Here is an 11,241-nt window from a genome sequence, read left to right as displayed (position 1 = left end):
CTAACACACAGTTATCAACCAAACTTTACACGGTGCGCATTGGAGAAATGCTTAGCAGCTGCAACCATTCCGGCCGCTGGCGCTACCGGGACGACCGGAGTCATCAGCCGCTTTAACAGAGCCACAGCAAGAGAACCACGACGCCAATCAGATGACGAGTCTATCAATGGGACTAGCTTTCAGTTTTGTCTATGCCATGTTCGTTTGGCTTATAAGTCGTATTTTTTTAGTCAACGAACATTATTTTTCTCTCACAACAAATCAGCCAACAGTACTTTCAATCATGGCTTATCAGCCAAGTGAACATGGCAATATATGTGTTCGATATGTGTTCCTGTGTTCAAGAGTTAGTTGTGTTGCTCGCTGTTGCAGTTCTCACCAGGGACTTCTACTAGTATTTATATAGCTAAGGTAATAAGTGTGCTCGCAGTGGCGGCTTGCTTGGCGGTGAAGGTAACAAATAAACACGCGTATATACATGCGTCAAGCAGTGACGAGAGTGAGAGTCCGAGCTGTGTACTTGCTGGAGCCTGCCTGGAGGTCGTCACTTGTCACTTGGTGAGATTTGAACAAGCAGAGCCTGGTCACCGGTCATGATCTGTGCATGCATGACTGTAGATCCAAAAACATTTTTTTCTTTTATTAAACTCAAAGGGTATGTATATAGCTAGTAGATGTACAGCCAGTAAATGTAATAAGGCACGGGCTCAACAAAAAGACAAGGAAGATGCTTGTGTTGTGTGGTCAAAAGAAGCAAGGCAGGGCACCAACAACTTGCCGGTCAAGTTTGGTTTTTGGTGGGGGCTCTCGATCGCGAACACGCGTGGTTTGACTGCGCTCCAAATTGGACGCGTGCGAATAGTCTCAACACGAGATGCAGATGAGCTATTGTTCCGCTGTGTTGAGCATTCTTCTGTGTCAAACGACAGCTACTACTACTCACTCCGTCATAAAAAAAAAGAATGTAATTCTCGCTTTCCAACTAGTCAAATGATTTCAACTTTGACCAAAATTATAAAAAAATACTAACATTTATAATTCAAAATAAGTATAAATATATTAGCGACGGAATATATTTTTGTAATAAAACTTGTTTTAGACAAAAATATTAATACTGGTCATTATAAACTTTAGACAAGTTGACGGGCACGAATGTCAGAGTTGCATTCTTTTTGAACAGGTGGTACTATTGTGTCTCAGTTCGATCGGACGTGGCCAGCGTAACACATGTTGTAAGGGGGTGCGGATTTGGAAAACAGGAGCCAACAGCGCGTGACAAGTTTGACATGATAAGGAAGAGCTTCAACTATCATTTTTCTTAGTACTAGGCTACTAGCATAGTGACCAGTACAGTGTAAAGAGATGAGAGAGACTTGCATTGAACCAGCCATTTGTACCGTGCCGGTACATCCCGAGTTCTACCCTCTCGTGAATCGTGCCCTTTCGGACAGTGACTCTAAGCACGGCACAACGATCATTTTTTCTTAGTATACAAGCATATCCATGGCATGTTAATCAGCCTGTTCGGCAGGCTGGGCTTACTCGTATACGATCGTAAATTTCTAGCCGTAACAATATTTTTCTCTCACACCAAATCAGCCAAACCAGCCAGCAGTAAATAATCTACGATCGTTTACGGCCTGCCAAATAGGCTGAATACCTATATGTGAAGTGAATAATTCTAGATAATTCCCTTTTTCGAATAGGTAATTCTTATCTTAGTTTAAGGATGATTCTCCATACTACTGGCGTGGAATTACCATACCACTACCAGCGAGTGAGGGGAGTTTCAATGAGAAGGACAACGCAGTTGCGTCAGATTGTCAAGGCAGAGTAGGCCGGACAACCGATTATTATACTATTAGTGAACAAGAAAGTGGCCACCGCAATTTCTTGCGATTATACCATTAGGATACATACAACTAGAATCCGGTTCTTAGTAGTCCGGCATCTTACATAACATGCTACCACTACTCCTCCTATTTAACAGAACTTAACAGTATGGGCGCTGGAGAAATGTTGAGCCGCCGCAGCAATTCCGGCCGCCCCGTCGCTCCCGCTCCCGGTGCGCCTACCGAAGCCTGCCGCCGTAGTAGGAGAGCAAAACCACGATAACCACGACGCCACGGACGACCAGAAATCGGCTCCGGCTTCGGATTCCATCTTCTCGCTTCCCCGACCCCGAGCGATGAACTATATATCAGCAAATTAAACACAACGCGCCGCCGAGTGGACGGACTTGGGTTTGATTTGTTTTTCGTCAAAGTCGTGTGCTTACTGCTCAGGATGTGTAACTAGCAGCTATGGCCGCTGAAGGGTTCATTTGTATTTATATATACAGCGCGCGCGTGTGCGCAGCTACAGAGAATGCTTCGCGACCAAGGTAGCAAAGCGAGGACTAACTGCACCAAGGACGACTGTTCTTGGGTCTTGGAGTGAGGTCACCATGTTAGCAAGCACTGCACGGCAACCATGATCTTGCTCTATTGGTTCGTGCTTGACAGGGAGAGCAACGAACTTGCTCGCCAAGATGGGTTGACCTGCGCGTCTAGCTGCGATATCGATATGCCTGGGAATGTTCCAATATTCGGTCTGTTCGCTAGTTAGTTTCTGGGCTGGTTTTGGCTGACTGGTGCTGGTTTGTTGTGAGAGGAAAATACTGTTGGCTGGCTGGTTTGGGCTGGCTGAAACCAACAAGCGAACATGGTGATTGTTGCTGGCCGCGCTCCACCACCAGCATCAGGTAGCCTTGTTTGCTTGTCTTTTTTTTTCAGTGGAGGAACATTGTTTTTCTTTCGCAACAAATCAGCGATCAGTACTTTTAGCCTGGCTTTTCAGCGAGGCCTCCCTGTTCACCTCGCTGAAAAGACAGACTGAAAAGTATTGTTCGCTGATTTGTTGTGAGAGAAAAACAACACCGTACCATATCTGATAAGCCCGGTTGATAAGTTCAAGCGGGACATGGTTTGACGTGAGACGCATTTAGGTGCCGTGTGGATGGATCACCAGAGCAACAACGACAATGGAATGGAAAGGATTCACAATCAGAATCTATAATTTCTCCTAGCGATGTATGCTTCTCCTGGGTTTTAGTATTTAACATTTAGTATAAATTTTTCCTACCAAATGTCTTCTATTTAAGATTCTCACGTGCTATGACTAATGACAGTGTTTTATTACTATTTAAAAATACTAGAAGAACTCCATCACTTTAGTAGTGATTGCCCCTGCTATTTGTTACAGCGTAATGATTATCTGATCCCACTGTGACCGGTTACAGCTTAATTAGCTCAACCAAACATAAAACGACGGTAACCAAATCACCCTGTAAACTGATTATTACGCGACCAACACACGCCAATGGATTGACAGAAGGAAACAACATAGATAAATTATTTCGCAAGGTTGGTGCTTATAACAACTGTGAAGTAATATCCATCTTTCAAGGTTTTAAGTTACCCGTGACAATCAAGTTTTGCAATATAACTGTTTGTGTATTACTCTCCCGTTCTAAATTGTAATACAGTTTAGTTTGTTCTAAATTCAATTTCTCCAACTTTAATTAAGTATCTAAAATGCAATAAATCCACAGCATCAAATTAGTTTAATTACAACTACTAGAGATTATATCTTGATAGCATATTTATATTTTAACATTGTAAATATTAATATATATTTTTGTATACTTAGTTAGAGATAAAGAGCTGATTTTGGATTTTTAAGAAAAAACAATATAATAAAATGTTAGTGCATATGGCGTGGGGATGGAGAAAATATCCTGATACTACAAATTAATTGAGGTCCTCTGGCCTCCGCCGCTCTCTTGTGCATTTTTGGCTTCTTTAAACGAAGTTACTAGAATAATACCCTTTGTTATAGCGGATTTTTTTTTAGAAATGAAGTTGCATAGTTTCATGTATGAGATAGGCCATCAAATTAAAATCAAGCAAGCTAATAGAATATTAGATCGAATTGTACGAGGATATAACGGCCAGACAAATAATATAACGTGGAAATATATTGTATATTGATATAGGTTGAGAATAGTAATTATATTTATACTTAGTGAAAAACGATGCGGCACTTAGTAGGAGATTATATAACACTTAGAGCATCGCCGAGAGTTTCTAAAATCCACTTCTAATCTTAATTTTTTTTGATAGGATTGAAAAAAAAAACACTCTTCAACCACTTCTTATCTCAACTCCCAATCTTTCTACACTTGAAATCGATCCAATCACACGGAAATATACACATGTGTATCAATCGGCCAATCTGAAGGTGGAAGGACATGGGTGAAGAATAGGAGTAATTAAAGTGTTTCTAATGCAAATGTACAAGAGAAAGATATAAGTATAAAAGTGGTTTACGTAATTTGAAAATAGTCAAAAATTCCGGATGCAAAATTGTTTTTTATCTTAATTTTAGAAGCGAGATTTTAGAAACGGTTGCTACTCGAGATGTTCTTAGTATGAGTTGATAATGATAGCTTGCACGCGGAGTTGAAAAGTTAGTGAGTTTGTTTTTTTCTTTTTCTCGATCGTGTAAAAGGTTTGCGCGTCTTTGTAAAGGTAGAGAAAAAGCTTAATACAACACGCCTTAGCGGCGCCATAGGAGGTTAGAAGAGTTTTACAGAAGAGTTTTATATGGACGCTCAGACTCTCCCTAGTGTAGTGAAAGTTAAACTATTACATTGGACACTGATCAACCTGAAATGCGGCGCCGGCTAGGAGGCCTATAGCCGAGCTGCTGAGCAGCGGCACCGCCGCTTGCACGCACCCACGTCGCTGTTCGACAGAACAACTCACGAAGCGCCTGCATGTTACTGGCATCGCCGCTGTAGATTTCATCGTACGCCTTCATGGCCGACGTGGACGCAGAGGACATCCCGCTGGTTAGTTCTAGGCGCTTCAAGATAAGGTGCTCACCTCTTTTGGATGTCGGGATATGCGACAAGCTCTGCGTCACTAGCCTGGAGTGAGGTGAGCAGTTTGTTTTCATAAGAGATATAGATACATGTATGTTGTATTAGAGCATGTACATCCGTTGCCCTGGAGTGAGGTGAGCAGTTATCTAGCATCATCTTTCTCTTAACATCTCTTCTATGCATATGAAAGCTATTTAAATTTCATCTAAAGAGAAATTTTACTGCGCTTGAAAATAATGAGAGCCATCCGTATGGCTAATTCGGATGGTTAAGAAATAAGAAGAACCTACTGAGAGGAACTTAAGCCATGGGCCGGAACTACGATTTAGTGCACCCGGAATCAGCTCTAATTAAATTATGGAGGGTAAAATGGTACCTCTGCGTAGAAAAGGATATTATGCTCGTTCGATCCCATCCGATAACTTCGCAACTCCAGCCCACGGTGATTCGCTGCCATGGATCGGAAAAGCAGTCTTCTCGGCGGGACGGCGGCACCCGCCGGGCGCCCGCCATGTCGGGCTGCAGTGTCTCGCCACGTAGGAGCTTACGCACGGACGCAAACGCACCGGATTTGCAGGCTATTATATTCTACAGAGCGCTCGTCCGAAAGTTATTGGTTAAGCGCTCCTTCACCCACCTCATCGACGAACGAAACTGAAGTGTTGTTCAAGCAGATGCTGACGGCATGCGACATTGCGGGCATAGTGGGTCTGGGTAATAGGCTAGTTCGACGTCCCAAGCATTAACTAGTGTTCAGTATTCGATCGATGAAATATTCGACTTTATTATCAGACAAAGTTCATCCAACATTTATTCGATCGATGAAATCGTTGGTATGGAGTGCTGACAAAATAAGTACGTCCCTAGCAAATAAATGCTGCCATCATGGGATAACTCAGTAGAAAGATCTGATGATTCGCTTGAGATCGATTCATGGGATAACTCAGTAGATTGGGGTGTCCGGATCGGTGTGGATCGTTCCGCGTCTGCCAAGGGGTACTCTGCTCGCCTGCAGACAGATGAAGAGCGGAGACCGAGGAAGTGCATGAGGGAGGCGGCGGTGGATCAGCTAGGGTAGAAGCGCGAGGCCCTGGGAGCCGAGCACTGGGCGAACGGGTGCTCCGGAAGGGAATTAAGTTACAATTACTAGGCTGCCCTTACTTATAATTTAATTAGTCTGTTTTGATATCAAGAGGAATCATTGCTTCCTCCCAAGCACCGTAAAACATCTCTCATCTAAAAGGTTCTTTAAATGAAAGTAACTTTGCTTGAATAGGATACAACAACCGGGAATGAACTCGGCACTGAAGCAGAAGTTAGCATTCCGCTGCTATCTTGCGTCGAGGGTTCTATCTGTTTCCCTTTTTTACCGAGATTTCCTCTGCTTATGTTGAAAGCAAGTAAAGGTTTAGCTACGGTTCTATCTTGCATCAGTGCTAAGCATTTTCTGTGTCTTGTGGCTGCTGCTTAGTATCTGGCGATGTATGTTTAGGCCCCCTTTGGCCTTTGGAACACAGCAATTTCAGAGGAATCGACTTATTTTCATAGACAAAACACATAAAACTGAAAATTTTCTTACGTTCCAAAGGTGCGTTAGCAGGGTCACTGTTTTGATTATTTGTAGCTCACTCGATCTTCTTTTTTCTTATATAATGTAAAATGCACTTCTTGTAATAATTGGATTGTCAAGCATATAACCAGATGAACAAACAGTATAACAGTGCTCAAGAAAAAGTAGACTTAAGACTCAGTTTCCAGTTGGCATAGTCATACAGGGCTCCAACAACGTAGAAACTCAGATTAGCATTGCCATCAACATAAAAGGGTGCATCGGCAGAGTGCCTTTCACAAGGAAGCCTGGACGGCCGGACGAGGGATTAGCAAGTTCGCCGGAGGCGGCATCTCCTTACCGGTGGCTCCATTCTTCTCCTTTGCGCCTAACGCCTTCTCCCTGAGCTTCTCCAAGGCTTTCTTTTTGTTCTCCGATCTCGAAGTTCTAGCTTCTGCTGGACTGGCCACCATGAGCACGAATGCGGTCAACACGGCGGATGACATGAATGACAGGGCATCTCTGCGTGCTATGTGGCTTCTGAGCCTTGTTCGTCCTTGAACATTGGTGGACTGCATTGATACAGCAGAGAACAATACTGAAATATGTTTCAACTGATGTCAATTTTGCGTTAACTATGCATATGCAAATGCAAATTCAGTTTTATGTACTCTAGGATTAGACTCTGAAGTCTGAATCTACATGTTCGAGATGAGAACTCACAGAGGTACAGGTCAATGTAGCTAACATCCAAGCTTGGATCTGTCAGTGGTCAGTGTCAGTTCAAGGGGTGAATTTACTAGTAGCTTGTTCAAGTGGACGCCGGACGGGCAAAGTAACAGAAGCATACAACAAAAACAATTAAACCAGCCCCTGCTTGCCCAGATTCCCCGTGAAGACTTCATTCGGCACAAGCGCATCCGCAAGCGGAAGCTGCTGCTTGCCTCAATCTGCTACACCGCTCATAGTTACCAATTTACTCCTAGTGATTTCACGTTTCCTCATTCAGAGTACAGAGTAAATGAGTAATCAACCGACGCTGAAAAAAACATCAGGCCTTGGTAATCGGATTTATGAACTCGGAGGTCATCGGCCGAGTGTAGCTAGATCAGGCCTTAGGAGTAGCTAGATCTGCCCAGGCATATACAAAGCAGATCTAGCTACTTAATGACTTATGAACTCAAGTCCCCATTCTATCAACCTATCCCTGGTTCGTTGCCCGTGGTAATCGGATTCGGTCTCGGAGGTTTTTTGTGCTTTCTTTCTTTTTGGCTGCCATAGAGCTGAAATAATTCATCATACGATTATTCTGGAGAGTGGGAATAGATCCACAGCAGAGCCATTGTCAGACATCAGCAAATTAGTCAGTACCTGGTTGTATCTGCAGCTCAAGTCGGCCATCCGCGGACTTGTGCCGGCGCCGCCATTTCTCGCCGGAAGGAGACGAGGGATTGGGCGCAACTGCAGAGACGCCACGGCCATCATCGTTGCTACTAGAAGGGGAATGAGGAACTGGTTATGTTAGCTGGGGAAGGTGGCACTGGCGTATAAAGGTGCTGCTTCCTCGCTTTCTTGACCCTTCTGAAATCTGAATAGTTCCGCTTGCAAACAAAAGCAGTGGCACAGGATGTACTCCCTCTATCCCTCTATCCATTTTTCAAGTCGTTCTCGCTTTTCAAGAAATTAAACATATTTAATTTTAATTAAATATATATAAGAAAGTATTACTATTTATAATATATAATTAGTATTATTAAATAGACCATTAATCTATTGTTATAATAATTTTATTTAAAAATCACTAATATTTTTCATAAACCAGTTTAACTAGCGCGAATACCACCGTAACACCCAAAAATGATCAAAAGGAGTAGGAATGAGTTGTTTGGAATGAGTTGTTGGAGCACAATGCTAAGTATTTCGCAAGGTGCTCTTCCTCCTTTCACTCTTATTCTTAGGCTACTCTAGAACGCATAAGTTTTATAGAAATGGTATAATGATCTCACCTAAATTAATTTATTTCTACAACAAACATAAAAAATAGAGAAAATTTTCTGCACCCAAATGAGATCTTAGATTGTAACTGATTCATGGATATTCTTTCAAGAGGTGTCCTTTCTCTCTGCGCTCTTACTCTTAGGTCGCATTTGGTCCAAGAGGGAGATGCCATGAAACCATTCTAGTTTTTTAAGATGGGATGATCCCATCTCCTTTTTTAGTTGAGTGAACGAGAACATCTCTGTTTGAGAGAATTATTTATTTGGCATCGAAATAAATCAGTGTTTTGTATTTGGCACTCAAAAATTTGAAGTTTTCTATTTGGCACGAAGTTAAAATTTCCTTTCTTAACTGGCACTGCCGTCTATTTTCATTACTTATCTGTTAGTTGACTGTCAGTTTTTTCTCCCTTTCTCCAATGTACCCCTCTGTTTACGTAAGACTGAAATTTAACCGAAACCGAGCCCCAGCATCCCAGATCCGGGGCACTGTACGATGCTGCCCACGAGTTTGACCAGGACGTGCTCGTCTCCGTCGACACCGCCGCGCATATGGTGTACTTCGCCCTCGAGTTCGACCGAGGCGTGCCCGTCTCCGTCTCCGCCGCCTCCAACCTCTTCCAGAACTCCGCCAGCGCTTCCGCGCTCCGCTCGCTCGTCCACTACTCCGTGTCCGGGCGCTGGCCCGGGTACACCTCTGTCCCCATCAGCCCCAGCGGCCCCGAGGAGATGGACATGAACACCAACGCCTCGATCACCGGCGTGACGCTCGCCAGGAAGTCCGACTCCGTCAGCTCCGCCCCGGCATCCGGATCCAGCATCGGCCGCATGGTGAGGTTGGGCCCGCTCATGTCCGCATGGAACGCCGAGCCCAGCCTGATGACGGTGGCGCCGGTCTCCACGAGGTCCGCGACGCAGTCCATCGCCGGCCTCCACGGCGTGTCCGAGCTCACCACCACGCAGCAGCCCCGACTCTCCTACCACCATGGGATGCGAGCAGGCCACCCTGCGGGAGGCCGCCCCCGGCCTTGCTTGACGAGCCACGTACCCGTGCTGGGGCCAGCGTCGGCGCGCTCCGAGGCGTGCTCATGTAGGCCATGCTCACCTTCGCGCGGCCATGGCGGAGCGGAGCTCCGGGTGCACGCGCTCACCGTTGCCATGGCCAGCCAAGGGCGAGGCCGACCACCATCTACGCGACAGCAGCGCCCCCGGCCCCTGCACGCGAGACCAGCGGCGGCTCGGCAGCTCGCTCGCTGCCTTCTCGTCCGGTGCACTTGTCGGGCTCCCACGCCAAATACGAAACACAGAAGACTCCCACGCCATCCCCGAGGCACTTGTCGGGCTCCTTGACGATGTAGACCTCGTCGGCGGTGACGTCGATGTTGAGGTCCTGGTTGCGGTGCCACCGCCAGAGCGCGTGCGTGTCGTTCTTCACCTCCAGCACGCCGTGCCCGAAGCTGCTCTCCCTGTACGCGTTGTAGTCCGTCTGGGAGGCTGGCGGTCCCAGCAGAAGCGCCCCGCGGCGGGGCCCGTCGTGAAGTTGGTCGCGCAGAGGTGGCCGCCTATGAAGGGGTCCGGCGTCGACGCTAGGTCCGGGCAGTGGCCAGATCTTCCGTGGCCAGATCTTGATCACCGTTCACTTCGCCTCGCTCAATGCAAAGGCGTAGGGCCACGGAAGGGGAGTGATCAGCAGCCTCAGAGCCAAGACAGACCCTCTCTTCTTCAGCAAGATGGACATTGCTCTGTTCGGGATGTACGCCGAGCAGGTGTCCGCGTCGATCTCGCGGATGGACCTGGAGAGCGTCATGCTGGTGGTCTCCACGACGATGTCGTGCATCTTCACGGCCCTGCAGATCCTCCACGCCAAGAGGAGCCCCGAGGCGTCCGCATCCACGTCCATCACCATGCTCGTCGTCCTGGCCATGGGCTACGTTGCGCCACTCGTGATCAGTTCCAAGGCTCTGTTCGTGAGCAGGGGAACCGAGTACGCGCCGTTCCAGAGGAAAGTGCCGTACGAGCTGAAGCAGGCGATGCTGAGGGTGCCCACGCTGATCGCGTTCGTACTGCAGCTACGCCTCCTTCAACTAGCCTGGTCTGCCCGGAGATCGGCTGCCGGCCGGAGCAAGGACGGGACGTCGGCGGCGGCGGCAGCCGAGAGGAGAGCGCTCTGGGTATGCCTGCCGCTGTACCTGCCGGTGAAGACGACGTTGACGCCGTAGGCGTAGAGGAGCTCCTCCATCTCCACCCTCATGCACTCGGCTTCCCTGTAGTGAGCCTTGTACGTGGTGTACCAGGGCGCGTGCCAGCCGGCGACCAGCCACACCGCCCATGCAGCCGCCGCCATCCCCGAGGCCGCGACAAGTGGCGAGCTACGACGCACACAGGGCAGCACCGAACACGCGGCAAAAGCGAGCTATGAGCTGGCGCCCGGGGATGGCGGCAAGCGGCGCATAGGTCCAGCGACGACTGGCGAGTGGCGGAGCAGCACGAGCGGACCTCGCGTGCGGGGCCACGACAGCGACACGCCATCGTCTTGCCTCCTTCAGTCGGTAGGGGCGGCGATGCGGGGACGTTGGTACGGGTCTATGCGTCGGGTCGCCAGGGCGATGGCACGGGGCTGCGCAAGAGCTCCGGCAATATCGTCCATACGAAAATACTTGAACTTCCCTATTTGGCACCGTGGATTTCTGCTGGAAAACAAGGGTATTTATGTCTTTTTACTGGTCACTTGACATCGTTATTGTCCTAAATGGACGGCAATGCCATTT

The 11,241-nt window shown here is 47.2% G+C and overlaps 1 protein-coding gene across 1 annotated transcript; it reads right to left on the bottom strand.

Moving 5' to 3' along the window:
• Positions 1-6,648: 6,648 nt before the first annotated feature.
• LOC136458596 (uncharacterized) lies at positions 6,649-8,049 on the bottom strand. Its single transcript, XM_066458536.1, has 2 exons — positions 7,848-8,049; positions 6,649-7,048 (listed from the first exon to the last, which is right to left on the bottom strand). The coding sequence occupies exons 1-2, from the start codon at positions 7,959-7,961 to the stop codon at positions 6,773-6,775; spliced, it is 390 nt and encodes a 129-aa protein (XP_066314633.1). The 5' UTR covers positions 7,962-8,049; the 3' UTR covers positions 6,649-6,772.
• Between the last annotated feature and the right edge of the window lie 3,192 nt (positions 8,050-11,241).

Source organism: Miscanthus floridulus, chromosome 6 (genome assembly GCF_019320115.1).
Source record: "Miscanthus floridulus cultivar M001 chromosome 6, ASM1932011v1, whole genome shotgun sequence".
NCBI classification, from domain to species: domain Eukaryota; kingdom Viridiplantae; phylum Streptophyta; class Magnoliopsida; order Poales; family Poaceae; genus Miscanthus; species Miscanthus floridulus.
This window is presented reverse-complemented; position numbering and strand designations above follow the sequence as displayed.

Bases quoted from the DNA above. Each gene is read 5' to 3' on its own strand.
- LOC136458596 (XM_066458536.1), bottom strand. From the start codon at position 7,961: ATGATGGCCGTGGCGTCTCTGCAGTTGCGCCCAATCCCTCGTCTCCTT. The intron at 7,049-7,847 runs GTACTGACTAAT...GTATCAATGCAG, and splicing joins TGAGCTGCAGATACAACCAG to TCCACCAATGTTCAAGGACG.